Source organism: Centruroides sculpturatus, unplaced genomic scaffold (genome assembly GCF_000671375.1).
Source record: "Centruroides sculpturatus isolate CEXI.00-Female unplaced genomic scaffold, Cexi_2.0 scaffold81, whole genome shotgun sequence".
Taxonomy (NCBI): domain Eukaryota; kingdom Metazoa; phylum Arthropoda; class Arachnida; order Scorpiones; family Buthidae; genus Centruroides; species Centruroides sculpturatus.
Genome location: NW_019384371.1, coordinates 497877 through 513585, shown reverse-complemented (window position 1 = coordinate 513585; position 15709 = coordinate 497877). Strand labels below are relative to the sequence as shown.

The 15709-nt window shown below is 27.3% G+C and overlaps 2 protein-coding genes across 2 annotated transcripts; both read right to left on the bottom strand.

Moving 5' to 3' along the window:
* Positions 1-568: 568 nt before the first annotated feature.
* On the bottom strand, positions 569-3213 carry LOC111614712. Its single transcript, XM_023356081.1, is given in 3 exon segments — positions 569-802; positions 804-2127; positions 2200-3213. Coding segments are annotated over 3 exon segments (2538 nt in total). The 5' UTR covers positions 3180-3213.
* Positions 3214-4568: 1355 nt separating this feature from the next.
* Positions 4569-15499, bottom strand: LOC111614948 (protein LZIC-like). Its single transcript, XM_023356324.1, has 5 exons — positions 15471-15499; positions 13959-14091; positions 13699-13834; positions 10177-10275; positions 4569-4769 (listed from the first exon to the last, which is right to left on the bottom strand). The coding sequence occupies exons 2-5, from the start codon at positions 14057-14059 to the stop codon at positions 4584-4586; spliced, it is 522 nt and encodes a 173-aa protein (XP_023212092.1). The 5' UTR covers positions 14060-14091; positions 15471-15499; the 3' UTR covers positions 4569-4583.
* Positions 15500-15709: the final 210 nt, after the last annotated feature.

The window sequence follows — 15709 nt, the reverse complement described above, 5'->3', positions numbered from 1 at the left end:
AGTGACGGATCTAATGTAGTGTGTGTGTCTCCAATCCATCTTCGTCTCCATCTCCCGACCTCGGATCGACATCTTTCCATCAACGGAAGTCGACCTCTTCGTCCGGAGACGTCGATGGAATTGGTCATTCACGAACCAAGGACACTCATTCCCAATGGGACAATCTTGGAAAGGAGAGAAAGACCCCGAGGCCGCAGCTGAAGTAGAACTTCCAAGATCACGGAAATTTTGTAAGCTTCTTTCGTGTTTAATAAACGGGTTGTGTTGTTGTAAACGAGGCATCAATCTCTGACTCAACTGCTTCCACATGTCGTTGATTGTTACCGCTCGGCAATCCAAACGGCAAGGAGACGATGACGATAAATATCGCATATTATCGTCAATATATCGTTTTTAAATTTCTTCCCCTCTCGGTCACCACAAGATCAGTTATTTTAAAAATTATTTTATTTACTAGTAAAAGAAATTCAGTCAACATTCATTGATAAGATCAATAAGCATAATCAACTTTGGTTCTGGTACTTATTTATTATGTTCACTAATTAATGTAACGATACTTATAAAATTCTTAACTATTTAGGCTACAGGCTCCTAATAATAACAATAATAGTAAACTATTTATATCACCTGGAGAAGAAATTTTAATTAAATAGCTGCATACGCACTTTTGCATTTGCAAATTTTTTTTTATGATCTCCTCATACGATAATGTCTGAGCTATATCATTTTCAATGGACAGCAAGGCTAGATCAGAAAGCTTATTTTCTGCAAGAGTTGACCTAAGGTACGTTTTAATTAATTAGCTTAAGCTTGCTAAAACTCCGTTCACCTTTGGCCACCGTAACCGGAATAGTTACAAAAATCCGGGGAGCTGTCCAAATATTAGGAAATGTATCTTGCCAATCATTTAACGCTAAGATCTGAAGGACTGCTTTCGGGTGGCCTTTATCAATATCTAAAAACTGTTTTAAACACACGATTTCTCTTGAAAGCTCCAATCCCGAAATATCGCAATTATGATCATGCGTTAGTTTTTCCCCCAACCTCAGGCAAGCTTCTTTCAAATTTTCATCGGTCTTATTCAAATCATAAAGGAAAGACCAAGTATCATTAATTGTAGTAAGTTGTGTGAAGCGTGTCTCTATTGAGTTTATAGCAGTGTCTAACATAGGATAGAAAACATTTGTTCTGAGTAACGTTTCTGGATCCATTGGCGCGTTATCTTCATTTTCACATGGGAACATTTTCTTCTTTTTTCGTGCGCGGATTGTTTCAAACTCTGGGCTTATTTCAGCTTCTTCAGCTATGTCCTTAGCTGCAATGAGAGCCTTTATTAATCCTTCGTCTCTATATTCTTTCAAAAATTTCAAACATTTGTGCATCATTTCTGTTGCATCTGACAGGTGTACCCGCTCTGACTGCATGGATTTGCTGACAAGATTGACGTGGAATAAAACGTCGTGCCAAATGACTAACGACAGCAAAAACTCGAACTTCTCCAAATTATCTGCAAGCGATTTAGCTTCTGAACTTGCCACGGGATCAGTTGACTGTCGATATTCTTCTTCCAATGTACTTTTTACTTCGGCGTACTGATACCGCATCGCTTGCAAGCTGTTGACTCTACTTTCCCATCTTGTTTCACACACCTTTTTTAAAGTTAAGCTCTTCACATGTTTCGAAATAACTTCCCATCTCTTTGTTGAGTTTGAAAAAAACACAAACAAGCGCTGGAGGATACCAAATAATGAAACTGATTTGACTGAAGTTTTAACTGCATCAGCCACAACAAGGTTGAGATTGTGGCAACCACAAGGATTAAAAAAAGCTCGGGAAAACTTTTCAGTTATGCGACTCTGAACTCCTTTTTGTTGTCCAACCATATTAGCTCCATTGTCATAACCTTGTCCTCTACAATCATTCATATCAATGTTGTATTTATCGACAATTTCGTCCAAAAATATGCCTGTTAGCCCTTTTCCGCTGGAGTCTGTCACAGGTTTATAAGTCAAAAAGCACTCACGCACACAAAATTCATCAACATCAAAAAACCTAAATGTGACGCTCATTTGTTCGGTGTGACTTATATCGGGTGTACAATCTAAAATCGAGAAATATTTAGCTTTTTAATTTTTGATATGATCTGCTCTCTGATTTCGTTTCCTAATAAATGTATTACTTCGTTTTGTATATTTTTACTGAAATAGTAGTGATTGGTTGGTTTCCTTGTGCATTATCCGTCGCAAATGCTCTGTCATGACTGGATCAAATTTTCCCAATAATTGGACTAAACCTAGAAAGTTGCCATTCTTTGGTGTATTTAATTTGTCACTGCTGCCACGAAAAGATAGATTGTGTTCCGCCAAAAAAAGTGTGATTGCTACTATTCTTTCCAGCACAGAAGACCATCTACATTTATCAATTTCCAGTCGCATTTGAAGGGCTTTGTCAATTCCAGAACATGTCCTTAATCTTTTTGAAGTTTCGAGCCAAATTGATAAAGCTGACTGGTGGTCGTCTGAACTTTCATGGTTCTTTAGTACCAGAGATACATGTGACCAATCGTCAAAGCCGGCGTTACAGAGTTTACAAGGTTTAGACCGCTTAAATATATAGCAGCAAAAACAATAAATCTTCTGTGTAGAATTTGAATATATCAACCATTTCCGATCATAAATTTCACCGTTTGACATGACTCGTTGAAAGTGCACATTAGAAAAATGGCGCCCTTTTTTATTCCGTGGATAATCTTTATCTGCCAGTTTACCGTTATGTGGGCCCTGCAATATGATAAGGTCTATTGTTTTGAATGACAAAGACGACGGCCATTGAGCGATATCTACAGATATTTCTGTGGTCGTTGATATGGCTGTTACTTCTGCAGCCAATGGAGTAGCATTAGATGTTTCTACATCGGGTATATGCTGAATCTCCGCCACATTATCTGGAATATTCTCTGAAGTAATTATGCAGTCGTCTGTTGGTTGACTTGAACACGGTTTTTCTTCAATTTTAAGATATTTGGCTAGCTGTTGGGCGCTTTTTTCGTTATTAGCTTCTCTTTGTTTTTTTCGCTTCAAGTTTTGTGCTCCTGATAATTTTTTTCGAACTTGCGACATTTCTGATGTTAATAAAACAAATAAAAACCAATAAGTGATATAGTTTTCACCGATGTACATCTCATGCTTGGAAAGCTCAAATAGAAAAAAAAACGCGCGAATTTTTTTGAAATGTTTTTTATCACTAAAATTTTTTCAAAAGGTTTTACCCGCGCGAAAAAATTTTATACAGGTTTTAATTAATGTTTAATGACGCGCGATTAACGCCTAATTGTTTTTTATGGGAGTTTAGAACGATGAATGAAATTTGATATCAAAGTTCTAGTGCAGGAATTTTACTTCAGTAAAGTTATTTAAAGCTACTTTCGGATGTCAAAGTGACATCCAATAGTTTTTTAATTTTTGGAATTAATAGATTTTTTATATATATGTTTAATTAAGTCGGGGGTCGGAAATCGCAATAAAAAGAAATAAATTTGCAAAATATTTAGAAATATACTGCTAGTCAGTATTCGCCCTACTTTAGAGTCTCCTACTCCTGAGAGATACATGTAAACGACCCACGAAAAGTAACACAGCTATGTTCAAGATCATCCAGTTTAAAATTATAATTAAATATAGCTTTGTAATGAAACGTACATAAAAATAACATAAAATATTCTTTACTCTTTAAATCTTAACCACTTAGTCCAGGTCCGTGCCGTAGATTTNTTCGACTTGGGAATTTTTTTGTTCAATAATAAATGTGAATTCTTCTTCCTGGAAAAAATAAGACATTCCCTGAAAATAAGACCTAGCGCATTTTTCAGAGCAAAAATTAATATAAGACACTGTCTTATATTCGGGGAAACACGGTATCTAAATGTTTTTTAATAACATTCTTGGAGCACCATATGCTATGTTTGTTATATTATTAACTTCAAACTTAATCCACCGCAAAATAATGTCACATGATGAAATCAAGAAACATTAAACTGCTACTGTGAATACATGTATGAATAATACACTTGTCTTTCATAGAAAAAGAGAACAGTTGCAGTTCTCTATGCTTCATTCCACATTTATTGTGACTGAATAGGTTTTACAATGATATAAAATACTCTCTTGCTCATATGCAATGCCTCTACTCCCGATCATAGAGATGATAGCTTTTTGAACGTGTTAGTTATGTGTGCATCACTATCAGAACAGAAACAAAATTTTATTCATCTGTAACAATCTAAGAAACACAGAATTTTAAGTTTCTTAATTAAAACAACACATCAATAGTTTTCAAAGAAATTATTTAACAAAGCACAGATGATTAAAAATATTTGTTACTAAAGAAAAATAATTTCTTTAAATTTCTGAAAAGTCCACTAAACAAAACTAAAAATCAAACTTCAATATCTAATTATTATTTCTATGTTAATAAGACTGATATAGTTTTTTGTGCTTTTTTTTTTGTATTCTAAAAATTTTTAACTATATTTATTAAATTTAGTAATTATTTGTTTCTTATTATAACAACAAATGCTCAAATAATTACTTACCAATGTCATTAGTGACTTTTTCAAATTCTTTCAATGCACTGGAAGAATGTTCTTCAAGCAAATTCAATTCAGCAGCATCTAATGAATCTCCTAACTTTTTTAATGCTGCAAGAATTTCCAATTTCTGTTGTATAAAGCAATCTTGACTGATTTTACCAATCTTAGCATCTCTTTCCAACTACAAAAAATAGAAAACATTTCAGGTATAAATTTCATTTAAAACCATATACTGAAAAATAAAATGACTTATGAAATAAATTAAAATTATAGATTTCATTATAATTTGACTTTTAAAAATTACTGAAATTAAATATTTTTGTAAATATTAATGTTTTTGCTATTTGCTAATATTAATCGAAGAGACTATGTACAAAATAAACATCACTTTAATATCATCCTATATTAAATCTTTGACTATAAGTAGATAGACTTTTCAATGACTCTCAGATTTGGAGTTTTTATGTGACTATTGTGAGGCACTTGAACACAACTGAGAATGTGCGAGAATGTGCAAGAAAGAGCAATTATTTCATTTGTGGTTTGATATTCTGGGATTTTAAAATTAAAATTTTTTTATTTATGTAAGAATATGACAATTGTTTCACTGAATTATTGAAATTATGAATCTATTGATGTATACTCTATATTACTAAAGATATTTCATATACTTTTTCTTGGCTTGCAGGAAACACACAGTGGCCACCAAAGCTAAAAATATGAGATAATTTACTATCATTTTACACCACTATTAACAAAGTAAAATAATCATATGACTTGAGATATCTCATTTGATAGTCATATATGTCTGCCATAACATCTTTAATGTGGATCTATATCCATGCATGCACTGTATGATGTAACAACATCTAGTGTAACTGAATTTTGTAGCATGCTCATAATGGTTTTTAATTTAAATTTAAATAATGTGTTCTATTTACATTAGAACATTGCATTCTATTTTTAAATTTTCATTAACCTGATGATGATGATGATGAACATTGAAAGTGCTAGCGAAAATAAAAAACTCAATGCTGCACTCAATGTGTTTTTACTTCCTTTTAAATTTAACTAAATAGAACTAAAAGTATTTTTGAATGTACAGTACTTGTTTGTTTTTAATATACTTGTTTAAATATATTTATATATAACTTTATTTCAAATTTTATTAATTCAAAATTTTAAAACATTTTAATAAAATAATTGATCAAATGACAACAGCATTGTTTTGTTACTTCATCAAATATTTAGCTAATTTAAAAATTAATTTTCAAAATCAAATCATTTGATATTTATAAAAATTATTTTTCTTAAACTTTTATAAAGTATTTTTGAAAAGTAAGAATAAGTTTACTTTTTGTCCTTTATTTTTGCCATTTGATCTGAATAATTCACCAGAAAATAGTTCATTCTGATATTTCAAATTGAAACAATTTAAACACAAACACACTCTAAATAATTTCAAAGATCAATGTGGAAATTATAAAAAAAAAAAAATTTTCCATATAAAAATTATATGAAACAAAACATGAATTAACAGTTTATTTTTACTTTGTTTTATTTACAATAAAAAATTATTATTTGAATATTATGTTTCTCTATATTTTATTCTTCTCTTGAAATAATAATAATTCTTAATAATTTGCTTGCTCAAATTAAATGTACAGTAATTACATACACAGATGATATCAAGCTTATCATGATCTTGTTGCCCTTCAATCCAATTTAAATTGTTTGTCAGTTTTGTTTGGAAAATATAATCTTAATAAAATTGTTATTGTGTATTTTTCTCTTCTCCAAGACTCTTATTAGCCATCTTTGTTATTGGCAATAATTCTTTACAATATATAATCTGTTAACAATCCATTGTGGCATTTTTGTTGCAACATTTTTTCCAAAAACATTCTTTGATCTATTTTCTTCATTAATTTGGAATTACACATTGATTATTGTTTATTTATTTCATCTATGGCTGCTCCATTACTGACTAACAAAATTTCTCAAGAACTAAAAAAAATTTGTTATTAAATAAGTTCTGTCATTTATTATATACTAGTTAACCAAAGATTGCTAGGGTTAGATTAATTCTTTCATTACAAATGGGGAGGCTAAATACTTTGATTATTTACTTTTTAAAATATTTTCATGGTTATATTTTATGATTGGATGTACTGTACTTCAGAGTACCTCTTAGAAATACCTGTAACTTATCGTGTATTTATGTATTATTTTATTTCTTAAATATAATTCATAGTTTTTTTTTAATCACGTAACTAATAGTTTGATTAATATAGAGCATATGCTTCATCTTTATTATTCATGATATAAAAATTTTGTAAAAATATGCTATATAATTCATAATTATTATTATATCTTGTTTGAACTATCTGTATCTTTAAATTTTTATTTGGGTTATTTTGTTGATCTTGGGGTGGAAATCTTTTGTCCTTGGATATTTCTTATATGTAATTAAAATAAATAAAATAAATCTTTTGACTTTCTCCATAAAACACATTAAGTATCAGAACAATTTGTTGTTCAGATTATAACTGATATTAATACTGTTAATGTTAACCATCGCTAAACCCGATGTAATATAGCTAATCACCAAACATATGCCGTAAATCCATCGGGCTAGTTTTAAGGCTAATTACTAAATAAATTACGTAATTAATTTGGCACTAGAGGTAAGCGTTAGGCGCCATCTCTTATTAATATTAANCAATAACACAATTAACAAATCAAATTTTTTTAAACTTTATAAATATGTAATTTAATAACATCATAAAATAATCATTTTATTTTGATTCTTAAAAATATTTAAATCTTGTTTTCAACATTTTAGTTCTTTTCATCAGACAAAGTAGTATATAACAGTATAATTCAATATCAATTTAACACTAATTTTACATATATATCAATCAGGTTTCAGGATTTTTGATATACTTATAAATAATTTAATAATTATTGTTAAATTGATGCATTCATTCTTTTATGAGTTGTTAAAAGTATAAAGTTAAAGAGAACTGCAAAATTTGAGTGTTTTGGTTCAAAATTTAAAAATCAAAATTAACATTTTGTTTATAAAATTATGCTTTTGTTAATTACTAAAAATATTTTATTATTACCTACATATATTACATAGAAGGAAGAAAAAGCAAGATAGATTAATTTCAAAATATGTTTGAATAAAAAATATGCATAGAATTAAAGAAGATATAATCACAATAACAATGAAAGACTAAATTTATAGTTAAAAAAAAATCAGGTAAATTAATCCTTCTGAATCTCATATGGTAACATTATATTCATAATGCTTGAAAATGTTTACTTCATCAAAAATATATTTTAGGTCAAGAATAGGTAGATTTTTGTAAGATAAGGGCTGCCGATAATATGTTCCAAGTCACGTGGTCACCTAACAACTAAAAGAGGGTTGAAAAAATAAAGAAAGAAAAAACACCAGCTTTGATAATAATAATTATAAATAATGTATTTGTTATTATAAAATATCAAAGTACAAGATACAGTCAATATAAAATATTATTTTAATGTGAAATCATATAAACTTATGCAGATTCTAAAGAGCCATCAAATAAAATAGGTGGTGGTCATCCCAAAATTTGCTTTTGATTGACTTCATGCCCATGCCTGTTTTAGATAATCTAATAATTAATATGTACAACTTTAAAAAATAAAAAATAAGGAAGTATAAAATTTTGCTATGACAAACAATGAAGACTATAGTTTATTTAAATTTAAGATTATAATTAAAAGAATAAGGAATTTTCTTTTGATATCATAGAATAATGATATATACATATACCACAAATTTATGATAAAATAAGTTCTATATTAAGAGTTTCATATTAAAAATATACATAGTTTTATTTTTTAAATGCTAAATAAAAAATAAACATGTGATAAAGCAATGATTTCTAATTTTGAGGAAATATATNATTAAATGTGATAGTAGAATACTTACTACTCCTTTTATTCCATATAATGTTATATTTGGATATAATTCTGATATATAATATATATATATATATATATTTATATCTACTTTAGATATTTGAAGTATTCCTCATAATAGATTATATTTTAGATTGCAATTTTCAATAGTGCAATAAACTTTGACAATCAAATTAAGTAAATTTCAATGTCATATAATAAAAAATTGATAGCTCTATTAGACAACTTCTATTTGTAGCTTTAGAAAACATCAATTCTTTTTTTTTTGCATAAAAATTGAAAGCCTTATATAATTTCAATACAATAAAAAAAATAAATTGTTCTTTAATATCATGAAAAACAGCCATTTATTTTTAATTTCATTCATATTTTGAATATTTTAACTTAGAAAGACCTGAATAGTTTTAATCTTATTTTGTGGACATTTTAGTTCTCTAAAATGAAAGAGGATAATGTTCATCTGAGGCATGTTTTGCTTTTTGTTTCCAAAAACATTTAAATTCAACTAAGGCAACATCAGAAATTTACTAAGTTTATGGCACTGACACTTTAAAGGTGAGAAAAGCTCAGTTTTGGTTTGCTAAGTTTCAGAAAGGAGATTTTAGCTTGAAAGATGAGCGCTCTGGTCGGCCAGGCAAAGTCAATAATGATAATCTAAAAGGCTCTGGTTGAAGCCAATCCAACAGCTACCATAACAGAATTGGCTATAAAACTAAATGTAAGCCAAAAAAAGCAACCATCTTAAAAGACTTGAAAAAGTTCCTAAGTTAGATGTGTGGGTTTTGCACAAGTTAACAGAAACTGATCTTGCACAACAATTAAGTATTGCTGGATTAATATTTTATTGTCAAAAGAGAGATCCATTTTTAGATTGAGTAATTACTAGAGATGAAAAAGGAATATTACACACTAATATTGAACACAAACAATTGTGGCTAAATCCAACATTCCCTCAACATTCACACCAAAAAGTGGACTGTGCCCAAAAAAAGTAATGTTGTGCATATGGTGGGATATGAAAGGAATAGTGTATTATGAACTACTAGATTGGAACCAAACCATAAATACCAACACACATTGTGAACAATTAGATTGTTTAAGCAAAGCATTAAAGGACAAAAGACCAGTGCTAGTAAACTGCAAGAGCATTATACTGCATCATGACAATGCAAGACCACACATTGCCAAAGTAACCCTAGAAAATAAGAGAATTACAGTGGGAAGTTATGCCTCATCTGCCACATTCTCCAGATTTGGCACCCTCAGATTATTATTTGTTTAGATCTTTACAGAATTATTTAAATAAAAAAAAGTTTGGTCGAACTGATGAAGTCAAAAATACTATTGTGAAATATATTGCCTCAAAATCTGAGGATTTTTTCAGAAGAGGAATTGAGAAAGATGGCAACTAGTGATACAACAAAATGGATCACATAAATGATTAATTGTTTGTATTTGTAAGTTAAATAGAATGTTAAAATGAACAGAAAAAATGCAGACTTAGTACTCAACCTAATATTTACCTATATATTAAAATTTTGCAAATTTTAGACATTGATAACATACACAAATTTTAAATTTGATACAAATATAATAATATATTCAATACTTACCTCAGCCATTCTCTGTCTTAATTGTCCCGGTTGTTTTTTTGCAAACATACGAATAACTTCAGGAGTTTTAAATGCCTTACTAATAGCTGCTTGAATAGCCTGAAAAGATCTTAACATTTCAACTTTAAAAAGTTTTGTAAAAGTGTAAGTACTATTTTTAACATATTTATCTTTCTATTTTTTACATATAAACCTTTTAATTAACTTTAACAATGAATGTATTTTTATATTAATATTTAATTTCTTAAAATTTTTATTTTAATAAATTTAAAAGTTGTATTTATTCATAGATCTTGGTTGCTTGCTGTTCTCTTTATTATATGTATTTTCTTAGCATAAGGTTGCCATTGAGAAACAAATCACACAGAAACACTTTTAGTTTATTTTCTAACATTTGAATAAGCAATCATATCACATTTGTCACCAGCAATTATTAATCATCCTAACATTTTTCTAATCCACTGTGATTAACAAACTTACTTATAACAAATTTATACCTTGCAGTTATTTATATAAAGATTTAAATTTTAATTTTATATTATTTGCATTCTTTTTTGCCCTGTGTCACACTAATTCATCATCTATATTAAAAAGATTTTTTATTTAACGATATATTGATAATTTGAAAAAAAAGCTTAAAGTTTTGATTTTTCATTTTATTAATTTAGGCAGTCATAATAATAGTTTTTCATAATGTAAACAATAATGTTTAATTACAATGTAATAAAATTAAAAATAGAATATAAAATAATCACTATAAAATTTTAAAAATAGAAAATAAAATTAGATAATTCATTATAAAAACTTTTAATTCAAAACTAGACAAGACAACTCCATGGATATAAGTGAAAAAACTCCGAAGTATTAACAAAGTGAGGATATTTATTCAGAAAAAGTTATGTATGAACAGTTGTGTTCTAATTGTCAGAACATTGAGTGTTGATTTGAGATGGTACTGAAGTTCTGTAAAGTGCTTAATCCTAATAAATATCCTGACTCCTTAAAAATTTTAATAACTACAATAAATCATGGTATGAAAATTATCAATGTGAAATTAATAAAAAAACAATTTTCATGTAGTTAAGCTATTTAAGAATTACAGAACTGAGTTTTACAGAACTAAGAACAGAATTACAGAACTGAGAACCAACTAAAGTAAAGAAACCAAGAGTTCTAGCACTTAACTGGATGGTACAATAACACCAAATACATCACAGATAAAATCTAAATTTTTTGTTGCTGGACTTAAACAAAAAAGCATTTTGCAGTTTTCAAAGAATATTATCAATTCAGTCATTTATAATAAAAATAAAAATATATAGTATAGTATGTCACTCATAGAGTATGCTAATTACCAATTAATTTTAATAATGATTTATTTCTGTATACAGGTATACTTCACCTTACATCGGCAATTGGTTCCAGGATAGGTGACTTAAGTTGAAAAGTGACGTAAGTCAAATTTACTTGTCACTAGGCTAAACCAAAAATAACCATTCCCAGTTTTGTATTTTATTTATAAATGCATTTTTAATAATATATGATTAATAAGAATTTATTTTAAGCTTACAAATAAAATTTGTTTGTCAAATAAATTTTAGTTTTTAATATAGTACAGAAAAAAGTAATCTAAATTTACGAATATATGCACAATATATACTTGTAAATATACATGTTTACAATTTGGTGATGTTCATAGTACATCGCAAACTCTTTATTTGTGAATGTGGTTTGCTCTAAGCCATTATAAAATAAGATGATTTTGTAAGGTTAAATAGCAAATACAGTTATTAAAATTATTTTGCGATAGTAAAAAATAAACTAATTTATGTTAAATTTACCAATAACGAGTGACACTTGCAATGACGCCAAACAGTAGATATTGGAACTACTGTGGAAAATGCCAATACTGAGCTCTTAAAGACCACTAAATAAGATAACACAGAGTCACAGATGTTTTCATATTTCGTTCTCTATGATTTATGATGATTATATTAACATTTACTGTAAATGTATGTATTTTAATATGATTTTATGTGCTTTTAACACTCTTGTAGTGATATTACGATTTCAATATTTGTGGCGGACAGACATAAAGTTGAATAAAATAACTTAAACTTGATTTTTATTTTTCATATATATTTTTGACAAATGACGTATAATAGAGAACAACATAACTCGAGGTATATCTGTATCATCAAATCATTTTGCTAATGTAATTTTAAATATTGACTTAAGATAACCAACAATGTATAAAAATTCAACATACTGTATGAAAATATAAAATATATAAAACTTAAGATTTGTTTTGAATAATTCTGTATATAATTTTGAATAAATATAAATAATTATTCATTAACTAAACAAAAGAATTTTTTACTTGAAATAAACATTTTTTAAATTATCAGTTTCATTTACTATCTTAAAATATAATATTTTAGTCAGTGTTAATATTTAATAGAATATGCTATTTACACATATGATATATAATTAAATGTAACTATCAATATCTAGATATATAAATATAATTTATTATAATTCATACATTAATCAATATATATTATAATGGTAAGTGTACAATGTGCATGCCACTAAAACTCAAAAATGAGTCCTGGTACGATGAAAAAAGTTATATGATGTAGTAGCCCTCTATTCCCCATCCATGAAGAAGGTTCCCATTTTTACCTAAAGGGCATGCTGTTGAAGATATAAGGGCTGAAAGTTTCGCCCTCTAGAAATTTCAGTCCAGAACATTCGAGAGTATTCCATAACATTCCAGAATGTTTCAGGATGTTCTGGAATGTTCAGGAACATCCCAGATCATTGTGGAACATTCCAGAACACTCTTGAATGTTGTGGAATGTTCTGGAACATTGTGGACCATTCGAAGCCTTTTTTATATGTGTGGGACTACCAATTGGTGGGGGTATATAAAGCAAGATCCGTTGTGGGTTTGAACGTCAGTTTCTTATCAGTGACAAAGGGGAAAGCCAAAAAGAAGTGAAAATTCCAAAGTAGTGCAGTGAGTGAATAAAAACAAACAGTGAAGTGTGAGTATTCAAAGTGATACAGTGACTGAATATAAATCAAAAATAAAATGTGAAAACTGTTTAAAGTGTACTTAGTGTATTTGTTAATAAAAAGTTGATTTGATTTATATTTTATACAATTAACAAAGCACAAGGACACACTTTAAAACATTGCGGCATCAACCTCAAAGACTCCTGCTTCTCTCATGGTCAACTATATGTAGCTTGCTCTCATATAGGAAATTCGAAAAATTTGTACATATATACCCCGGATAACAAAATGAAAAATGTTGTTTATAAACAAGTATTGTAAATAGTTAGAATATGTTTTCAATAAAATTTTTTTCTCTCTTATATTTTAAAGTTTATCCTTTTATTTTATCCTTTTATTCTAACTACCACACAATCTCATATCAATTCCCTGAGCGAAGCCGGGTACCCCAGCTAGTAAAAGATATAAAATTAAATCAAGTCTGTTTTAATCAATACTTACCAATTGCATACTACCTAATTCATCAACTAAAGTCATATTTCCAGCTGCAATATTACTTAAAGAGTTATTAAACTCTCTTAATTGCTCCATAGATTCATTTCTGGTCTCTTCATATTCATCTTGATCCATTTCATCCCTATTTAAAACAGGAATTTAGTATACAAAACTAATTACATATAAAATTGATTTTAAATTTCAAAAAATTTCACTTTACAATTATAAAATTTTTTATAGTTTTATTACTTTAATAAATAACTTACCTACATTCTTCTAAATCTGCTAGTTGCTGAACTAATCTTTCAAGCTGTTCTTCCAGATTATGTTTTAATCTATCTGTTTCTGACTGTCCTCGTGATGCCATTTCTAATATATGTCACTTAAAAGTTTTAGAAACTTTAAAAAAATAAAAAAAATACTTTAAAATTGAAGTAATTAAAACTGTAATTGGAAAAAATTAAATAAAATCTTGTAAAAGCATTTATGATAAATATTATTTATTATAATTCAAAACATCTAAATCATATGTACTCATACTTTCAATAATATTTAATAGATTAAAATTTTATATATATCTATTATTATTAAACAAATTTGTAAAATCAAATAAATACTGTACTTCGATTGTTTTTTCAATGTCTTTTTCTTATAAAGAATTACAAATTTCTTTATTATAATAAATATTTTTGTACTTATACATTCAACAATATAAAATTTTTATAACAATAAAAATTTTTAAAATAATTTTGCTTTTATTCATTCAGACTTTATCTAGCAATACAATACAGAACTCTTTTATTACTTTACTATAAACAGTATATAACTAAAATAAAGATGTATAATTTATTAAAATTTTAGAAGAAAAAATAAACTCTAAAATTTCTAGTTAAATAAATAAAATTTTTGAGAAATTTTTTATTACATATACATATTTTGTAGCTCTTCAATACATTATTGAAGAGCTATTGCATGATTCATATCATTTATTTTTATGCATCTAGAGTGAAATAACTTTGTTTCTTCTCACATAATCCAAAAATATTGCTTAATTTTCCTACCACAATGCTCAATGGATATTAAATGTGATAAGTTTTTCATTGCTAATATTCACAAATGAATTTTCTAGCAAAATAATTTATTTTAATTGATTTGCTTACTCTTCAATGCATTAAATATTAAAGTAAGAAGTACTTTCTTACAGCAAAATATTTTAAATTTACTAATAAAAACATGCTTTTATTAATTTAAAAACAAGAATCTTGACTATTTGAAAAAGCAATTAAGTTGTAAGATCAGAATACATTTTTAAAGTAAGTTTATTATGTTTTTATCTATGTATAATAGATAAAAACATAATAAACATAATATAAATATACTTATACATAATATAATTATACTTAACATAATAATAAAAAATAATATAAAATTAGACACCCAAAATTTTGTATATTTAGACAATTCTGAATAATATTCACATAAACGTTCGACATAAGTTACGTTTGTATGTTTATAAACATGCAAATTATCTAAAATTAACACTCCTACCAAAATTCTACATATGTTTTTACTAATTAAATTATTAAACAAAATAATATTCTTTAATTAAGTACAGTACAAAGATCAATTTTGTTTATTCCATTGTTCGATTCAAAACGCATAACAAAATACAAACAAATCAATTTACGTTCAGCTCATAAAGAAATATAAATTACATTATTTTATATATATATAAATAGAATTATTTATGACTTCCCGCGATATACTACATTACTTACTTCCCACGAGTGAAAAAGAGAGGAAATATACTAGCGCCATCTGATGAAAATAAATATGTTCACGAATAAAAATTTAATTTAAAATATTGTTATTTTAAAAATTATTTTTAAAGTTTACAAAATTGTATTAATATATTTTACATGGTTATAAGATTTAATATTAAGATATTAATATAAATAATTACAAAAAACGAGTATCTAGCGATCTTATGCGAAAAATTTTAGTTATTCAGCGACTC